The sequence below is a fragment of the Heterodontus francisci genome, chromosome 5 (assembly GCF_036365525.1).
Source record: "Heterodontus francisci isolate sHetFra1 chromosome 5, sHetFra1.hap1, whole genome shotgun sequence".
Lineage (NCBI taxonomy): Eukaryota > Metazoa > Chordata > Chondrichthyes > Heterodontiformes > Heterodontidae > Heterodontus > Heterodontus francisci.
In genome coordinates, this window is record NC_090375.1 from 8,277,959 (window position 1) to 8,299,698 (window position 21,740).

At 48.4% G+C, this 21,740-nt stretch overlaps 1 protein-coding gene across 1 annotated transcript; it reads right to left on the bottom strand.

Annotated features, from left to right (window-relative positions):
• Positions 1-2,386: 2,386 nt before the first annotated feature.
• Positions 2,387-7,990, bottom strand: LOC137369709 (actin, cytoplasmic A3a-like). Its single transcript, XM_068031069.1, has 2 exons — positions 7,842-7,990; positions 2,387-4,017 (listed from the first exon to the last, which is right to left on the bottom strand). The coding sequence occupies exons 1-2, from the start codon at positions 7,965-7,967 to the stop codon at positions 3,013-3,015; spliced, it is 1,131 nt and encodes a 376-aa protein (XP_067887170.1). The 5' UTR covers positions 7,968-7,990; the 3' UTR covers positions 2,387-3,012.
• Positions 7,991-21,740: the final 13,750 nt, after the last annotated feature.

The window sequence follows — 21,740 nt, forward strand, 5'->3', positions numbered from 1 at the left end:
CGAGGAGGACTTTGCAGGATCAGCTCGGCTAGACTGATTTCGTGTTTATTTATTGTTGGGTGGTCCATCTGGTTTTACTCTTAAGGTTTTCTTTAGCAGTTTGATAAAACTCAAGTGGCTTACCAGGCCATTTACAGGGGGCAGATAAGAGTCAATCATATGTCTGTGGATCAGGAGTTGCATATAGGTTGGACTAGGTAAGGACAGCAGATTTCCTTCCCTAAAGTAAGAACAAAGAACAGTACAGCACAGGAACAGGCTATTCGGCCCTCCAAGCCTGCGCCGATCTTGATGCCTGTCTAAACTAAAACCTTCTGCACTTCCGGGGTCCGTATCCCTCTATTCCCATCCTATTCATGTATTTGTCAAGATGCCTCTTAAAAGTCGCTATCGTACCTGCTTCCACCACCTCCCCCGGCAGCAAGTTCCAGGCACTCACCACCCTCTGTGTAAAGAACTTGCCTCGCACATCCCCTCTAAACTTTGCCCCTCGCACCTTAAACCTATGTCCCCTAGTAACTGACTCTTCCACCCTGGGAAAAAGCTTCTGACTATCCACTCTGTCCATGCCGCTTATAACTTTGTAAACCTCTATTACATCACCCCTCCACCTCCGTTGTTCCAGTGAAAACAATCAGAGTTTATCCAACCTCTCCTCATAGCTAATTATCTCCAGACCAGACAACATCCTGGTAAACCTCTTCTGTACTCTCTCCAAAGCCTCTACGTCCTTCTGGTAGTGTGGCGACCAGAATTGCACGCAATATTCTAAGTGTGGCCTAACTAAAGTTTTGTACAGCTGCAGCATGACTTGCCAATTTTTATACTCTATGCCCCGACCGATGAAGGCAAGCATGCCATATGCCTTCTTGACTACCTTATCCACCTGCGTTGCCACTTTCAGTGACCTGTGGACCTGTACGCCCAGATCTCTCTGCCTGTCAATACTCCTAAGGGTTCTGCCATTTACTGTATACTTCCCACCTGCATTAGACCTTCCAAAATGCATTACCTCACATTTGTCCGGATTAAATTCCATCTGCCATTTCTCCGCCCAAGTCTCCAACCGATCTGTATCTTCTGACAATCCTCATCACTGTCCGCAACTCCATCAACCTTTGTGTCGTCCGCAAACTTACTAATCAGACCAGCTACATTTTCCTCCAAATCATTTATATATACTACAAACAGCAAAGGTCCCAGCACTGATCCCTGCAGAATACCATTAGTCACATCCCTCCATTCAGAAAAGCACCCTCCCACTGCTACCCTCTGTCTTCTATGACTGAGCCAGTTCTGGATCCATCTCGCCAGCTCACTTCTGATCCCGTGTGACTTCACCTTTTGTACCAGTCTGCCAAGGAGTCACTGCTTTACAGGAAAGATGTGATCACAGTAGAGGGGGTGAAGAGATTTATGAAGGTGTTGCCAGGAATGGAGCATTTTAGCTATGAGGAAAGTTTGGGTAGGTTGGGGTTGTTTTCTTTGGAGACAGATTATTGGTGGGGTGGCCCAGAGCCAGAGAGTATAACCCCTGAGATGGAGAGTACAGGGATGGAGTGCTATTTCCAAAGAGGAAAATAACCAGGGGTACAGTTTTACAATAATGGTTTAGTGCATCATTGTGTTGCTAGATGGGAGCACAAATGACAGGCGGATGCTTGCAGTACTGGGACATTGCTGCACTGTTTGGAAGAGATATTAATCTAATGATGGATCATTTACAGAGATCTCACGGTTAAAATTTCCTGCTGTCCTGCGCAATTAGTTTAAAAATGGATTATTGACTGCTGGTGTCTGCTCTGGAATGCACTGCCTGACAAGGGCAGTGGATACAAATTGAATAGTAACTTGCAAAATGGAATGGATTATAGAGTCATAGAGAGATAGAGAGATAGAGCACTAAAACAGGCCCTTCAGCCCAGTGAGTCCACGCCAACCAACCATTTATACCAATCCTACATTAATCCCATTTTCCTTTGCATCCCCACCTTCCCTCCATTCTCCTACCTGCACTCGGGGCAATTTTAACAACGACCAATTTACCCATCAACCTGCAAGTCTTTGGCATGTGGGAGGAAACCAGAGCACCCGGAGGAAACCCACACGGTCACAGGGAGAACTTGCAAACTCTGCACAGGCAGTACCCAGAACCGAACCCAGGTCGCTGGAGCTGTGAGGCTGCGGTGCTAACCACTGTGCCACTCTGCTTCATTCCTTGAAGCAAAGTAATTTACAGGCCTATGCTGTTAACAGCAGAGGAGAGAGTTTAATTGGATTGCTTTCTGAAAGCCATCATAGACATGATGGCCTGAACTGTATGGCCAGATGCTATGGAGGAAAAGTTTGTACACACCAGTTGAAGGCAGTGATCGAGACAAGACACCACTGTGCAAAAACATCTTTTATTCAACATTCTACAATAATTGGACAGGTATAAAATGCAAGACACTAATTGAAAGCGTAACAACTTTGAAATTTGGAACAAAACCCTTGCATTCATTTCCCATGAAACGACGCCACCACTAGCCATTGCCCTGCAAAATATTCAAACACAATTAATGTTACTGTCAGGGTCAAACTGGAAACTGTTTAATGGTGGTCCTGCTTGGAGAGATTTAGGACTTCTAACCCTTTGGGTTAGAGAATGCAATGGAGTGAAAAGTTTCATTTCTTATTGTATCATGTGACAACTGGAATTCTGGAGGGGCAAACTAAAGCAACCATGGTTTTTCATCTCGCAATTCCTTTCAAGAAGATAGAAAGGGGCAACGAATGTTTGTTTCTTCCTGGAAATACATGCCTCAACAATTTTACACCTCCCATTAAAACATCCTAGGATAAAAAAGGTAATGATCCCCTAACTGTTTCCAAGATAACATGGAGACTGGAGTCAAGATTGATCAAAAGGCAAAACAGTTTTAAAAAAAAAAAACACTGAATGCTGTAGCAAAAAAGCCAACACCCATCAACTTAGAAAGGCTTAAATCAGTTCTGATGCCCTGCAGCAGGTTAGAAGCACTTACGATGGACTATAGAGGGCCCAGACTCATCATACTCTTGCTTACTGATCCACATTTGCTGGAAGGTGGAGAGAGAAGCCAAGATGGATCCTCCGATCCACACTGAATACTTCCTCTCAGGTGGAGCAATGATCTTGATCTTCATTGTGCTCGGAGCCAAGGATGTGATTTCCTTCTGCATCCGATCAGCAATACCTGGGTACATGGTGGTTCCACCAGACAAGACAGTGTTGGCATACAGATCCTTCCTGATATCTACATCACATTTCATGATGCTGTTGTAACAGGTCTCATGGATCCCATTAGATTCCATCCCAAGGAAGGAGGGTTGGAAAAGGGCTTCTGGGGCCCTGAAACGCTCATTACCAATGGTAATGACTTGGCCATCAGGGAGCTCGTAGCTTTTCTCCAAGGATGAAGAGGAGCTGGCCGTCGCCATCTCAGATTCAAAGTCTAGAGCCACGTAGCAAAGTTTCTCCTTGATGTCACGCACGATCTCCCTCTCGGCTGTGGTTGTGAAGGAATACCCACGTTCAGTCAGGATCTTCATCAAGTAGTCAGTCAGATCCCGGCCAGCCAGGTCTAATCTCAGGATGGCATGAGGCAAGGCATACCCTTCATAAATTGGTACAGTGTGGGTCACACCATCACCAGAATCAAGCACAATGCCAGTCGTGCGGCCAGAGGCGTACAAGGACAGTACGGCTTGAATGGCAACATACATGGCCGGTGTGTTGAAGGTCTCAAACATGATCTGGGTCATTTTCTCCCGGTTGGCTTTGGGGTTGAGAGGTGCCTCTGTGAGGAGAACTGGATGCTCCTCTGGGGCCACTCGCAGTTCATTGTAGAAGGTGTGATGCCAGATCTTCTCCATGTCGTCCCAGTTGGTCACAATGCCATGTTCAATTGGATACTTCAGGGTCAGAATTCCCCTCTTGCTCTGAGCTTCATCACCAACATAACTGTCTTTCTGACCCATTCCAACCATCACCCCCTAGAATGAGGAATAAAAACAAAGGATGAAACATACCAGCAGAAACTAGAGGAACCAATCAATGGAGACTTATAGAAGTTAGTCCAGGCCAGAAGGAGACGACTATTGAAACTATTCACCACCCTTCAGCCAAATGAGAGAGAGACACACAGAGAGAGAGAGAGAGAGAGAGAGAGAGACACAGAGAGAGAGAGAGACACACAGAGAGAGACACACAGAGAGAGACACACAGAGAGAGACACACAGAGAGAGACACACAGAGAGAGACACACAGAGACAGAGAGAGACAGAGAGAGACAGAGAGAGACAGAGAGAGACAGAGAGAGACAGAGAGAGACAGAGACAGTTATTTGATCTGGAATTGTCTGCCAAGGGGAGCAGATTCAACAACTTTCAGAAGTGGGAATTGGATAAATACTCGAAGGGGCAAAATGGCAGGGCTATGGGACTAACTAGATAGCTGAGAGCCAGTAAAGGTACAATGGGCTGAATGGTCTCTTGGCCTGATTAATTCCATGATTTTTTGAACATCAGGATCTTTATAGCAATTGGATCAGGAGGATTTACATTTTCCTCCCTTGCTCTAGGAATGGTGCTAGCCCACATCTGGAACAGTGGTGCTGTTCTGTAGAGTTTCTGAAGCTTAGACAAAATGTTGGAGGCACTGGGCTTGAGGAAAGAATGAGCAAATTTAATCCAAGGACAAAAATATTTATGCATTATATATAGATGCATCATGTGCAGAAAGTATGCACATGGAGACACACAGGCAGATGGGTTAAATTACTTCACACAAAGTAATACACTTGGTCAGGGTGAGAGCATTCTGGATGGCCAGCTTTTATTGCCTTGGAGTAGAGGACAATTCTCAGCTGATGTTCAATCTCTCCTCCCAATAATTAGTCACCATGAGCTACTGATTTGTGGGATCTTGCTGTGCACAGAATGCTGTTGCTTTTTTGTTGAAGGCCAATGTTTGAGTGCTTATGTCCCTGGATATGATAAAGGTGGCATTTTCAAAGACACTGCTTCTGATCCAAATGCTCCCCCAACTGCATTCACCACCAAACCCATCTTCTCCCCAGCCCAATTTCACTTCCCACCTCAGTCGACACCACAAGTTTAGAAGGTCACTGGTTCAAGCCCAGTCTGAAGGTTTGAGCTCAATCTCTGGACACTGTTGTACTGGGTAAGAGGTTGTGTTAAAATAGATCCCAACTATCTGTGTGCCGATGTAGAGGATCCCATGGCACTATTTGAAGAGTAGGGGATGTATCTCCTCCTGTTGGTCAGTGTTCATCCCTCAATAAAACTGGCTAATCTCATTTACGATTTGCAGGGTCTTGCAGTGTACAAGTGGACATGACTGGCAACACTAATCTTCAGGCTGTCCCAAACCACTTCACATTTAGTAGACGTGAAGAGAAAACTCCTTGATACTGGGATTAGCACTCGTGTAGCTTTCTTCACCCAGTGATTATACAAATTCACACATGATTAACATTTAGCCACAACCCAACCCTGTTTTTGACTAGCACAGCAGGATAGTGATTAGGAGACAGAAGTTTAACTGGATTTGCCTCCCCTCCAGCACAGGGGAGTCTGATTGTAATCCTCTATACCACAAGTAGAATATGATCAAAACAGGTATTCTATGTCGAGTTCAGCGCTGCAAAGTTTCTACATTAAACTGACCCAATGACCCTTACAGGATTGACAAGCCAGTAAAGGCAGTGGCCTCTGTTGAGAAAGATTCTATAACTCCAAGTATAAAGTGCCATACCCTATTGTGATGTGGATCACAGATTAAATTACTGTTCTTGTTCAATAAAAAAAAACTTCACATAACCAGATGGGTTATCCTTTATATTCTGCAGCATGGCCACAAAATAAAATCCTTCTCCCCCTCATTGAGAATTGTGGGGGTGACTGGCAGGATTGATGTTTATGGTCCATCTCTAGTGGTAGTGTGGCACTGGAGTCTAGATTGAGTAGGGACAGGAGGAAATGAACCAGTTGGGTTTTTAAAATGGTACAAAACCTTCATGGTCAATTTTTACTCACTAGTTTCATATTCCAAGATTTAAAAAGGATCGGTCAGCCCAGTTCCCAAAGAACATGGCCTCACTCTTGCCGTGGTTGACTTTGGCTCCCGAGGCCAGTTCGAACTTGTCGCAGATGCTCATCAGTCTGCAAATGGACAGCGGATCTGAGCAGAAGACGGCGACGTCATCCATGTACAGGGAGGTTTTAACTGGAGTGCCTCCACTGCCTGGGATTGTCACCCTGCTTATGCTCGCATCCTTCCTAATAGACACAAAGGGTTCAATACAGCAAACAAACAAGACTGGGGAGAGAGGACAGCCCTGTCCGACTCCAGATTGGATCGGGAAACTTTCCAATTCCCACCCATTGATTGAGACTGCGCTACTGATGTTTGTGTAGAGCAGTTTGATCCAATTGCCGATTCCCTCCCCAAACCCCATTTTGGGAAGCACATCCATCATATAGGTGCGTGATATCCTGTCAAAAGCCTTCTCCTGGTCTAGGCTGATGAGGCAGGTGTCCACCCTCCTGTCCCGTACATATGCGATAGTATCCCTGAGTAGTGCGACACTATCAGATCTTCCTGCCGGGTACAGTACAGGTCTGATCGGGGTGGATCACCAGGTCCAGAGCAGATTTGACTCGACTGGCTATGACTTTGGACGAACCTTGTAGTCAACATTAAGCAGTGAGATGGGACGCCAATTTCTGATTTCTACCCTCTCCCCCTTCCACTTGTAGATGAGGGTGATGATGCCTTTCCTCATGGATTCTGACATGCTGCCGGTCAGAAGCATACTCTCGTATACTTCCAGCAGGTCTGGGCCGACCCAGTCCCACAGGGCCGAGTACAACTCGACTGGCAAGCCGGCGCTTACTGGAGTTTTACTTGTCTCGAAAGCCTTTGTCAATTCGTCCAGAGTTAGCGGCTTGTCCAGTCTCTCCCTCATGCGGTCATTTAAGACCTATGTGATAGATGGCAGGAAAGACTGAGAGACTCTGCTGTCTTTTTTGCTCAGCTGCCTTTGAGCCAGTTTGATCCTCATACAATTTTTCAAAAAAATTGTCATCCATTGCAGGCAAATTCAAACAAACCCATACTGCAGCAAGATCAGAATATTGTCCCAGAAATTCATTCTTCTTTCTTTTGGGCCTCCTTATCTCGAGAGACAATGGATAAGCGCCTGGAGGTGGTCAGTGGAGCAGCGCCTGGAGTGGCTATAAAGGCCAATTCTAGAGTGACAGGCTCTTCCACAGGTGCTGCAGAGAAATTTGTTTGTCGGGGCTGTTACACAGTTGGCTCTCCCCTTGCGCCTCTGTCTTTTTTCCTGCCAACTACTAAGTCTCTTCGACTCGCCACAATTTAGCCCTGTCTTTATGACTGCCCGCCAGCTCTGGCGAATGCTGGCAACTGACTCCCACGACTTGTGATCAATGTCACACGATTTCATGTCGCGTTTGCAGAAATACATCAAATATAAAGCACAGACCCATTCGATCCAGTGCTCATGAAAACAAGTAGCATACATCAAATGAAGCAGAAATTAGCCAATGGAGAGAGTCAGCAGCTGTGCTCACACCCCAATTTTCACACCCTCCCCCCAAAAATCAGCCACTTACTCCCAACACTGACAAGGCCTGTTGGGAGCCATCACAACCATTGAATGAAATAGTTAAAGCCAGCATTCAAATCTTGCAGGAAGGAGCCATTCCAGAACCAAAAGATTACCGTCTCTCCATATACCAAGGAAGTTAATACTTTGAACTAAAGGGCTCACCTGGTGACGTGGCCTTCCCACAATGGAGGGAAACACAGCCCTGGGGGCATCATCTCCTGCAAACCCAGCTTTACACATCCCAGATCCATTATCTACCACCAGAGCAGCAATATCTTCATCGGCCATGGTTTAGAAGCTGCAGGAAGTGACTAGAACAGAAGAGGAAAAACCAATTAATAGAGACACAAGAACACAGATCCAAAGTACACTTACATTTTAGATCAATTATTGACCAAATTAACACCTTCTCACAGGTCAACAATGTCCACATCCCACAAAGGAATTTTAAAAAAACACTTCACTCTACCTCTGAAAGCAGATTCTACTCCAACTCTTGCTCCCAGACTGCAAACACATACCTTTCTAAACCAGCCTCTTTTAAAGAGCATGAGGCTCCACCCACATGGGGCAGCTAACCAATGAGATTTAGAGGGATGGGTCAAAACCCCAGTCACTGAGGTGTAGGGGATGGAGTTTAATCCAATTACAGAGAGAGAACCCTGTCATGTAATTTATTTTTTACTTCCTGCTATTAATCATACTTTGAAACATAAACTTTTTTCCCACTTTTGGTATTTATTTTCCATCTGAATTAATATATGCGATTGGATTTAGCCAATTAATGGCAGGACTCCCTTTCACCAATTTCCCTCCCCGTTGGGTGGTGTCTCAGGCTCAGGCATAATTCCACGGGATACAGGGAACAGAGTGCAGGAACTTGCAATTACACAACACCTCTAACACAGGAGCATATTCAAACTAAATTTGATACTGAGACACATATTCAGGCAGATGACCAAAAACTTGGTCAAAGAGATAGATTTGAAGAAGCATCTTAAAGGAAGAAAGAGAGGTGGGGGAGTTTGGGGAGGGAATTCCAGAGTTTAGGTCCAGTTAGCTGCAGGCACGGCCACCAATGGTGGAGTGATTAAAATCAGGGATGCTCAAGACATCAGAATTGGAGAAATGCAGAGATCTGGGAGGTTATGGGGATGGAGGAGATTACAGAGATAGGGAGGGGCGAGGCCATGGAGGGATTTGAAAACAAGGAAGAGAATTTTAAAATTGAGGCGTTGCTGGACTGGGAGCCAGTGTAGGTCAATGTGCACCGGGAGTGATGGGTTAATAGGACTTGGAGCAGGATACCAGACCCCACCTTGACTGTGTAATCACTAAAAGATGCACCAGGTTTGGAGCTATACATACAAATCACAGGGTCTGAGCTTTGATCCCTGTTGTGTGTTGAGTTAACTCGGCAAGGCAAACAGCAGGTCAGGCATGAATTATCCTCAATCTCCCTGAGCGAGTGAGGGGGAAATATAATGTAGGGTTATTGACTGCTTGCTGGTGATCCTTGCTGGAAAGTGTGCCCCTCTCAAGGTTGAATAGCCAGTCAATATTCGCTGTCTTTACTCTGATGAAAGGAAGGACAACTCATCCTGGAGTCATGGGGTGGAGTTTGAATGTCTGTGTAGCCAGCAGGGGTCAGCCCCTTGGAGGGAGGACGGCAGGAGCAGTGAGTGTCAGCACAATGGTAGCACCAGAAACATAAACTGCCAGCACACTCAGAGTTAAAATACGCACATTCCTGTCACTGACTCACAAGCTGCGGAGAATTTACCTTATTTGGTAATTAACCTGCAGAGCTTGCTCAGCCACACCTTCTTATTTAAAGGCCTTCAAGTAAAAGGGGTTGCTATGGGTACCCGCATGGGTCCGTGTTATACCTGTCTTTTTGTGGGATATGTTGAACATTCCTTGTTCCAATCCTACTCAGGCCCCCTCCCCCAACTCTTTTTCTGGTACATTGATGACTGTATCGGTGCCGTTTCCTGCTCTCGCCCCGAACTGGAAAACTTCATCAACTTTGCTTCCAAATTCCACCCTTCTCTCACCTTTACATGGTCCATCTCTGACACTTCCCTTCCCTTTCTAGATTTCTCTGTCTCCATCTCTGGGGATCGGCTGTCCACTAATATTCATTATAAGCCCACCAACTCCCACAGCTACCTCGAGTACTCTTCCTCACACCCTGCCTCCTGTAGGGATTCCATTCCATTCTCCCATTTTCTCCATTTCCGACATCTGTGCTCTGATGATGCAACCTTCCATGACAGAGCTTCCGATATGTCTTCCTTTTTCCTCAACCGAGGATACCCCCCAGGGCCCTCGACCATATCTGATGCATTTCCCGCACTCTGCCCTCACCCCTTCCACTCCCTCCCAAGCGTTCCCCTTGTCCTTACTTTCCACCCCACCAGCCTCCACATCCAAAGGATCATCCTCTGCCATTTCCGCCACCAAACACATCTTTGCTTCGCCACCCTGTCAGCATTCCAAAGGGATCATTCCCTCCGCGACACCCTGGCCCACTCCCCCCACCACCCCCGATACCTCGTCCCCTTCCCATGGCACCTTCCCCTGCAATGACAGGAGGTGTAATACCTGCCCATTTACCTCCTCTCTCCTCACTATCCAAGGCCAAACAGTCCTTTCAGGTGAAGCAGCGATTTACTTGTACTTCTTTTAATTTAGTATACTGTATTCGCTGCTCACAATGCAGTCTCCTCTACACTGGGGAGACCAAATGCAGATTGAGTGACCGCTTTGTGGAACATCTCCGCTCGGTCCACAAGTATGACCAAGAGCTTCCAGTCGCTTGCCATTTCAACACCCCCCCTCCCCCCCACCCCCCTGCCCCTGCTCTCATGCCCACTTTTCTGTCCTTGGCCTGCTGCAGTATTCCAGTGAGGCTCAACACAAACTGGATGAAAGGACCTCATCTTCTGATTAGGTACTCTACCGCCTTGCGGACTCAACATTGAGTCCAATAACTGAAGAGCATGACTGCCTTTTAAAATGTATTTTTTTTTAACGATGTGTCTGTCTTGAACATGTTTTTCATGTTTTTGCTTTTGGACAGAGCTGTTCATTATTCTGCCATTTACACTCTCTCTGGACATCTCATATACTGTGTACAGTTTTGGTCTCCTTATTTAAGGAAGGATGTGAATGCGTTGGAGGCAGTTCAGTGGAGGTTTACTAGATTGTTTCCTGGAATGAGTGGGTTGTTTTATGAGGAAAGGTTGGACAGACTGGGCTTGTTTTCACTGGAGTTTAGAAGAGGGAGGGGAGACTTGATTGAAGTTTATAAGATCCTGAACAGTCTTGACAAGGTGGATGTGGAGAGGATGTTTCCTTTTGTGGGTGAGTCGAGAACTAGGAAACACTGTTTTAAACTTAGGGATCACCTTTTACAACAGAGATGAAGAGAAATGTTTTCTCTCAGAGGGTTGTGTGACTTTGGAACTCTCTGCCTCAGAAGGTGGTGCAGTTGGGGTCATTGAATATTTTTAAGGCAGATAGATTCTTGTGAGGCAAGGGAATCGAGGGTTATCGGGGGCAGATGGGAATGTAGAATTCGAAACACAAACAGATCAGCCATGATCTTATTGAATGACGGAGCAGGCCCGAGGGGCTGAATGGCCTACTTCTCCGAATTCATATGTTCCTATGTTCATATGTTCATGTGAGCTAATGCTTTATCTTTTACTACAACTATTGACACTCCCTTTGCCTTTGTTCCATGACATCATTGTCCTTTAATCTCTCCTGCCCTCTGCCCTAACAAACACCTTCCCTTTTGTTCTCTTCCCCACTCCCCCTTTCACTTGCTTCAAACCCATTACATTTCAAACCTTTGCCAGTTTTGATGAAAGGTCACAGAGCTGAAACGTTAACTCTGTTTCTCTCTCCACAGATGCTGCCAGACCTGCTGAGTATTTCCAGCACTTTCTGTTTTTGTTAGTATTTAAAGGGACAGGCTTAAGGAAAGCTAGCTTTGCACAGGATCGTCCAGTCACCACCTGGTGAGAACAAGACAGCAAAATGAAACTGGGTGTTGGGCTGATCAACTGGTTTTCACACGAGCAAATGGTGCTGTTTTTCTTTCATTCTTTCTATGGATGTGGGTGTTTCTGACAAGGCCAGCATTTATTGCTCAACACTAATTGCCCTTCAGAAGGTGGTGGTGGGCCTTCATTTTGAACTACTGCAGTTTGTGTTTGTAGCAGTGTGCTTCAACTGAGTGCCTTGCCCAGCCACTTCAGAGGGCAGTCAGTGGTCAAGCACGTTTGTGTGGGACTGGAGTCACATATGGGCCAAATCAGTCAACCCTTGTTTTTTTAAATTAATTTTTAAAAATTCATTCATGGGATGTGGACGTCACTGGCTAGATCAGCATTTATTGCCCATCCCTAATTGCCCTTGAGAAGGTGGTGGTGAGCTGCCTTCTTGAAACGTTGCAGTCCATTTGGGGTAGGTACACCACAGTGCTGTTAGGAAGGGAGTTCCAGGATTTTGACCCAGTGACAGTGAAGGAACGGCGATATAGTTCCAAGTCAGGTTCGCGTGCGGCTTGAAGGGGAACTTGCAGGTGGTGGTGTTCCCATGTATTTGCTGCCCTTGTCCTTCTAGTTGATAGAGGTCCTGGGTTTGGAAGGTGCTGTTTAAGGAGCCTTGCTGTGTTGCTGCAGTGCATCTTGTAGATGGTACACACTGCTGCCACTGTGCATCAGTGGTGGAGGGAATGAATGTTTGTAGATGGGGTGCCGATCAAGCGGGCTGCTTTGTCCTGGATGGTGTTGAGCTTTTTGAGTGTTGTTGGACCTGCACCCATCCAGGCAAGTGGAGAGTATTCCATCACACTCCTGACTTGTGCCTTTTAGTTGGTGGACAGGCTTTGGGGAGTCAGGAGGTGAGTTACTCGCCTCAGGATTCCTAGCCTCTGACCTGCTCTTGTAGCCACGATATTTATAGGGCAATTCCAGTTCAGTTTCTGTTCAATGGGAGCTTGGCACCTCTCCAATTGATGAAGCAGCTGAAGATGGTTGGGCCTAGAACACTACCCTGAGGAACTCCTGCAGTGATGTCCTGGAACTCGGTGATTGACCTCCAACAACCAGAACCATCCTCCTTTGCATTGGTTATGACTCCAACCAGCGGCCAGTTTTCCCCCGATTCCCATTGACTCCAGTTTTGCTCGGGCTCTTTGATGCCATACTCAGTCAAATGCTGCCTTGATGTCTAGGGCAGTCACTCTCACCTGACCTCTTGAGTTCAGCTCTTTTATCCATGTTTGAACCAAGGCTGGAATGAGGTCAGGAGCTGAATGGCCCTGGCAGAACCCAAACTGATCGTCACTGTGGAATTGATGGTCATGGTCTTTGATCTTTCTAATTGAAATAATCACTCAAGATGAACAGTCTAGTCCTTCCATCCTCCGAGATCTTGGCACTTCTCCAATTCCCACCACTTGCCCGTCCCTGATTTTAATCACTCCACCATTGGCGGCTGTGCCTTCAGCTGTCTGGGCCCCAAGCGCTTGAATTCCCTCCCTGATCCTCTCCACCTCTCTCTCTCCTCCTTTAAGATGCTCCTTAAAACCTACCTCTTTGGCCAAGCTTTTGGTCACCTGTCCTAATATCTCCTTATATGGCTTGATTTAGTCTGAAAATCCCCCTGTGATGCACCTTGGGGCATTTTAGTACATTAAAGGTGCTACATCAATGGAAGTTGTTGTTGTTCAGTATCTTAAACATTCAGGGTTGTAGAATTTGAAAGAGTTACTCGAATAGTCCCACTCCCCTGCTCATTCCCCACAACTCTGTCAATTTTTTCCTTTACAAGTATTTATCCAATTCCCTTTTGAAAGTTACTGTTGAATCTACTTCCACTGCCCTTTCAGGCAATGCGTTCCAGATCACAACAATTCTCCTCATCTCCTCTCTGGTTCCTCAATCAATTATCTGTCATATTATTAGAGTCTAAGCTTCTCCAAGGTAAAGAGATCCAGCTTTTTCACTACACATGTCCCAAAGCACTTTACAGCCAATGAAATGCAACCCTTTTGTAATGGAGGAAACTGGGCAGCTAATTTTCACACAGCAAGATCCACAAAGAGTATTGTGAAAATCACCAAATAATCTGTTTCAGTGGGAGATAAATATTGGCCCAGCACAGCAGGGAGAATTTCACAGCTCTTTTACAGGGTGGCCTTCAGCCCATTTACATCCACCTGAGAAGGCAGATGGGACCTCAGTTTAATGTCTAACCTGAAAGGCAACACCTACAATAGTGCAGCACACTCTCAGTACTGTCACCCCGACAGTGCAGCATTCCTTCAGTACTGACTCTCCGACAGTGCAGCACACCCTCAGTACTGACCCTCTGACAGTGCAGCACTCCCTCAGTACTGTCACCCCGACAGTGCAGCACACCCTCAGTACTGTCACCCCGACAGTGCAGCATTCCTTCAGTACTGACTCTCCGACAGTGCAGCACACCCTCAGTACTGACCCTCTGACAGTGCAGCACTCCCTCAGTACTGTCACCCCGACAGTGCAGCATTCCTTCAGTACTGACTCTCCAACAGTGCAGCACTCCCTCAGTACTGACCCTCTGACAGTGCAGCACTCCCTCAGTACTGACCCTCTGACAGTGCAGCACTCCCTCAATACTGTCACCCCGACAGTGCAGCACTCTTCAGTACTGACCCTCTGACAGTGCAGCACACCCTCAGTACTGTCACCCCGACAGTGCAGCACTCCCTCAGTCCTGACCCTCTGACAGTGCAGCACTCCCTCAGTACTGTCACCCCGACAGTGCAGCACTCCCTCAGTCCTGACCCTCTGACAGTGCAGCACTCCCTCAGTACTGTCACCCCGACAGTGCAGCATTCCTTCAGTACTGACTCTCCGACAGTGCAGCACTCCTTCAGTACTGACCGTCCAACAGTGCAGCACACCCTCAGTACTGTCAGCCCGACAGTGCAGCATTCCTTCAGTACTGACTCTCCGACAGTGCAGCACTCCTTCAGTACTGACCCTCTGACAGTACAGCACTCTCTCAGTACAGACGCTCCAAGAGTGCAGCACTCCCTCAGTACTGACCGTCCGACAGTGCAGCCTTCCTCAATCCTGCCACCCCCCACAATAGTGCAGCGCACCCTCAGTACTAACCCGCCGACAGTGCAGCACTGTCTCAGTACTGACCCTCCAACAGTGCAGCACTCCTCAGTACTGACCTTCCGACAGTGCAGCACTCCTCAGCACTGACCCTCCAACAATGCAGCATTCCTCAATATTGCCTCCCAACAGTGCAGCACTCCCTCAGTACTGACCCTCCAACAATGCTGCACCCCCTCAGTACTGACCCTCTGACAGTGCAGCACTCCCTCAGTACTGACCCTTCGACAGCGAAGCACCCTCTCAGTACTGACCCTCGGACAGTGCAGCACTGCCTCAGTACTGACCCACCGAGTGTGCAGCACTCCCTCAGTACTGACTCTCCGACAGTGCTGCACTCCCTCAGTACTGACCCTCCGACAATGCAGCACTCTCTTAGTACTGACCCTCGGACCGTGCAGCACTGCCTCAGTACTGACCCTCTGACAGTGCAGCTCTCCCTCAGAACTGACCCTCGGACCGTGCAGCACTGCCTCAGTACTGACCCTCTGACAGTGCAGCTCTCCCTCAGTACTGACCCTCTCACAGTGCAGCACTCGCTCAGTACTGACCATCTGTCAGTGCAGCGCTCCCTCAGTACTGACCCTCTGACAGTGCAGCGCTCCCTCAGTACTGACCCTCTGACAGTGCAGGGCTCCCTCAGTACTGACCCTCCGACAGTGCAGCACTCCCTCAGTACTGACCCACGGACAGTGCAGCACTCCCTCAGTACTGACCCTCTGACAGTGCAACGCTCCCTTAGTACTGTCCCTCCAATAGTGCAGCACTCCCTCAGTACTGACCCACGGACAGTGCAGCACTCCCTCAATACTGACCCTCTGACAGTGCAGCACTCCCTCAGTACTGACCCTCCGACAGTGCAGCACTCCCTCAGTACCGACCCACGGACATTGCAGCACTCCCTCAGTACTCACCCTCTGACAGTGCAGCACTCCATCAGTACTGACCCTCTGACAGTGCAGCGCTCCCTCAGTACTGTCACCCCAACAGTGCGGCACTCCTCAGTACTAACCCTCTGACAGTGCAGCACTCTCTCAGTACAGACCCTCCAACAGTGCAGCACTCCCTCAGTACTGTCACCCCGACAGTGCAGCATTCCTTCAGTACTGACTCTCCGACAGTGCAGCACTCCTTCGGTACTGACCCTCTGACAGTACAGCACTCTCTCAGTGCAGACGCTCCAAGAGTGCAGCACTCCCTTAGTACTGACCCTCCGACAGTGCGGCACTCTCTCAGTACTGACCCTCCGACAGTGCAGCCTTCCTCAATCCTGCCACCCCCCACAATAGTGCAGCGCTCCCTCAGTACTAACCCTCTGACAGTGCAGCACTGTCTCAGTACTGACCCTCCGACAGTGCAGCCCTCACTCAGTGCTGACCCTCCAACAGTGCAGCACTCCTCAGTACTGACCCACGGACAATGCAGCACTCCCTCAGTACTGACCCACGGACAGTGCAGCACTCCCTCAGTACTGTCCCTCCGACAGTGCAGCACTCCCTCAGTACTGACCCACGGACAGTGCAGAACTCCCTCAGTACTGACCCTCTGTCAGTGCAGGGCTCCCCCAGTACTGACCCTCCGACAGTGCAGCACTCCCTCAGTACTGACCCACGGACAATGCAGCACTCCCTCAGTACTGACCCACGGACAGTGCAGCACTCCCTCAGTACTGTCCCTCCGACAGTGCAGCACTCCCTCAGTACTGACCCACGGACAGTGCAGAACTCCCTCAGTACTGACCCTCTGTCAGTGCAGGGCTCCCCCAGTACTGACCCTCCGACAGTGCAGCACTCCCTCAGTACTGACCCACGGACAATGCAGCACTCCCTCAGTACTGACCCACGGACAATGCAGCACTCACTCAGTACTGACCCACGGACAGTGCAGCACTCCCTCAGTACTGACCCTCTGACAGTGCAGGGCTCCCTCAGGACTGACCCTCCGACAGTGCAGTACTCCCTCAGTACTGACCCTCTGACAGTGCAGGGCTCCCTCAGTACTGACCCTCCGACAGTGCAGCACTCCCTCAGTACTGACCCACGGACAGTGCACCACTCCTCAGTACTGGCCCACGGACAGTGCAGCACTCCCTCAGTACTCACCCTCTGACAGTGCAGCACTCCCTCAGTACTGACCCTCGGACAGTGCTGCACTGCCTCAGTACTGACCCTCCTACAGTGCAGCTCTCCCTCAGTACTGACCCTCTGACAGTGCAACACTCCCTCAGTCCTGACCCTCTGACAGTGCAGGGCTGCCTTAGTACTGACCCACCGACAGTGCAGCACTCCCTCAGTACTGGCCCACGGACAGTGCAGCACTCCCTCAGTACTGACCCTCTGACAGTGCAGCACTCCCTCAGTACTGACCCTCCGACAGTGCAGCACTCCCTCAGTACTGACCCTCTGACAGTACAGCTCTCCCTCAGTACTGACCCTTTGACAGTGCAGCACTCCCTCAGTACTGATACTCCGACAGTGCAGCTCTCCCTCAGTACTGACCCTCTGACAGTGCAGCACTCCCACAGTACTGATCCTCCGACAATGCAGCTCTCCCTCAGTACTGATCCTCTGACAGTGCAGCTCTCCCTCAGTACTGACCCTTTGACAGTGTAGCACTCCCTCAGTACTGATACTGCGACAGTGCAGCTCTCCCTCAGTACTGACCCTCCGACAGTGCAGCCTTCCCTCAGTACTGATCCTCTGACAGTGCAGCTCTCCCTCAGTACTGATCCTCTGACAGTGCAGCTCTCCCTCAGTTCTGACCCTTTGACAGTGCAGCTCTCCCTCAGTATTGCACTGGAGCGTCAGCCTGGATTTTGTGTTTGAGTATCTGGTGTGGGACATGACAGATGAGAGTGCTACCCACTGAGTAACAGCTGACACTTGGTTACCTGATTTACAGGTTGAGGTGGGAATCCTTTGTGATTTCCGTATATCCTGTAGCTGCCTGGCCTCAGAGTAAGATACCCCGACACTGGGCTACTGGATTCCTGAATTTCTGCGGAATCATTCTCATGGTTGGATATAGAATCATAGAAAGTTTATGACACAGAAAAAAGCCACTCGGCCCATCGTGTCTGTGCCAGCCAAAGAACATTCCATCCATTCTAATCCCACTTTCCAGCATTTGGACCTTGGCCCTGCAGATTACGGCACTTGAAATGCTGAAAGGGTGAGATGAAGAGGTGGTGGGAGGAGGCTCGTGTGGAGCATAATCACCGGCATGGAGCAGTTGGACCGAATGGCCTGTTTCTGTGCGATAAGTTATCTGTAATCTATGTAGGAAAGACATTCATCTGCTGGAGCATCAACTGCTCATTGCAGCTCCAATTAAGGAAGTTATTATTCAATGGACCTTGTGTTTTTATTCACTCCTGGGATGTGAGCATTGCTGGCAAGACCAACATTTATTGCCCATCCCTGATTGCCTTAATTTCGATACAACTGAGTGGCTTGTTGGGCCATTTCAGAGGGCAGTTAACAGTCAACCACGTTGGTGTGGGACTGGAGTCACATACAGACCCAGACCAGGTTAGAACAGCAGCTTTCCTTTCCTAAAGGAACCAATTGTGTTTTTATGACAATCCACTTGTTTCATGGTCACTATTTCTGAGACTAGATTTTTATTCCCTGATATTTTTTATAGAAATGTGTCAGTGAGGTGAGAAGGTTTTCCTGTACGCAGAGTGCCCTGAGGCGAGGAGGCTGGCCCAGTGTAAGCTCCAGGTACACTCGGCATTCCATACCTTATATGGGAAAAAACTCAAGCGGCAGTTAGTGGAGAGGGTTGGGAATGCTGAAGGTGAAGGGAATCTGGAGGTGGGGCAGTAAAACACTGCGCACATTCCACACTGCACATCCCAACTCCGTCAGGGGACTTCAACATTTACGACATCATTTGACAAACTGTTAACCCCGACACACACTCACTCAATCACCCTGACACACTCACCCTGACATACAGTCACACTGACAGACTCCCACACTGAAACATTCACTCACACTGACATACTCACACTGACACACACTCACACTGACACACATACCCTGACACACACTCACACTGACACACTCACACTGACATACAGTCACACTGACACACACTCACACTGACACACACTCACACTGACACACTTACCCTGACACACACTCACACTGACACACTCACACTGACATACAGTCACACTGACACACTCACACTGACACACACTCACACTGACACACTTACCCTGACACATTCACTCACACTGACACATTCACTCACACTGACACACACTCACACTGACACACACTCACACTGACACACTCACACTGACATACAGTCACACTGACACACACTCACACTGACACACTTACCCTGACACACACTCACACTGACACACTCACACTGACACACACTCACACTGACACACACTCACACTGACACACTCACACTGACACACTCACACTGACACACTCACACTGACACACACTCACACTGACACACTTACCCTGACACACACTCATACTGACACACTCACACTGACATACAGTCACACTGACACACACTCACACTGACACACTCACGTACACTGACACACTCACCCTGATACACACTCACCCTGACACACACTCACACTGACAGACACCTACACTGAAACATTCACTCACACTGACACACTCATACTGACACACACACTGACACACACTCACACTGACACACTTACCCTGACACACACTCACACTGACACACTCACACTGACAGACACCCACACTGAAACATTCACTCACACTGACATACTCACACTGACACACACTCACGCTGACACATTCACTCACACTGACATACTCACACTGACAGACACCCACACTGACACACTCACCCTGACACACACTCACACTGACACATTCACTCACACTGACATACTCACAGTGACACACTCACACTGACAGACACCCACACTGACACACTCACCCTGACATACACTCACACTGACATATTCACTCACACTGACACATTCACTCACACTGACATACTCACAGTGACACACACACACTGACAGACACCCACACTGACACACTCACCCTGACATACACTCACACTGACACATTCACTCACACTGACATACTCACACTGACACACTCACACTGACAGATACCCACACTGAGATACCCACACTGACACACTCACCCTGACAGACACCCACACTGACACACTCACCCTGACACACACTCACACTGACACATTCACTCACACTGACATACTCACAGTGACACACCCACACTGACAGACACCCACACTGACACACTTACCCTGACACACACTCACACTGACACACTCACACTGACATACTCACACTGACACACACACACTGACACACACTCACACTGACACACTTACCCTGACACACTTACCCTGACACACACTCACACTGACACACTCACACTGACATACTCACACTGACACACACACACTGACACACACTCACACTGACACACTTACCCTGACACACACTCATACTGACACACTCACACTGACATACAGTCACACTGACACACACTCACACTGACACACTCACATACACTGACACACTCACCCTGATACACACTCACCCTGACACACACTCACACTGACAGACACCCACACTGAAACATTCACTCACACTGACACACTCACACTGACACACACACTGACACACACTCACACTGACACACTTACCCTGACACACACTCACACTGACACACTCACACTGACAGACACCCACACTGAACATTCACTCACACTGACATACTCACACTGACACACACTCACACTGACACATTCACTCACACTGACATACTCACACTGACAGACACCCACACTGACACACTCACCCTGACACACACTCACACTGACACATTCACTCACACTGACATACTCACAGTGACACACTCACACTGACAGACACCCACACTGACACACTCACCCTGACATACACTCACACTGACACATTCACTCACACTGACATACTCACACTGACACATTCACTCACACTGACATACTCACACTGACACACTCACACTGACAGACACCCACACTGAAACATTCACTCACACTGACATACTCACACTGACACACACTCACACTGACACATTCACTCACACTGACATACTCACACTGACACATTCACTCACACTGACATACTCACAGTGACACACACACACTGACAGACACCCACACTGACACACTCACCCTGACATACACTCACACAGACACATTCACTCACACTGACATACTCACACTTACACGCTCACACTGACAGATACCCACACTGACACATTCACACTGACACACACTCACACTGACACATTCACTCACACTGACATACTCACACTGACACATTCACTCACACTGACATACTCACAGTAACACACTCACACTGACAGACACCCACACTGACACACTCACCCTGACACACACTCACACTGACACATTCACTCACACTGACATACTCACACTGACACATTCACTCACACTGAGATACTCACAGTGACACACACACTGACAGACACCCACACTGACACACTCACCCTGACACACACTCACACTGACACATTCACTCACACTGACATACTCACAGTGACACACTCACACTGACAGACACCCACACTGACACACTCACCCTGACACACACTCACACTGACACATTCACTCACACTGACATACTCACAGTGACACACTCACACTGACAGACACCCACACTGACACACTCACCCTGACACACACTCACACTGACACATTCACTCACACTGACATACTCACAGTGACACACTCACACTGACAGACACCCACACTGACACACTCACCCTGACACACACTCACACTGACACATTCACTCACACTGACATACTCACAG

What these genes read in the sequence shown, in the direction of transcription:
- LOC137369709 (XM_068031069.1), bottom strand. Translation starts at nt 7,967, where the DNA reads ATGGCCGATGAAGATATTGCTGCTCTGGTGGTAGATAATGGATCTGGG. An exon ending in TGGGAAGGCCACGTCACCAG is followed by an intron (nt 4,018 to 7,841) that starts GTGAGCCCTTTA and finishes TCCTCATTCTAG; the next exon opens with GGGGTGATGGTTGGAATGGG.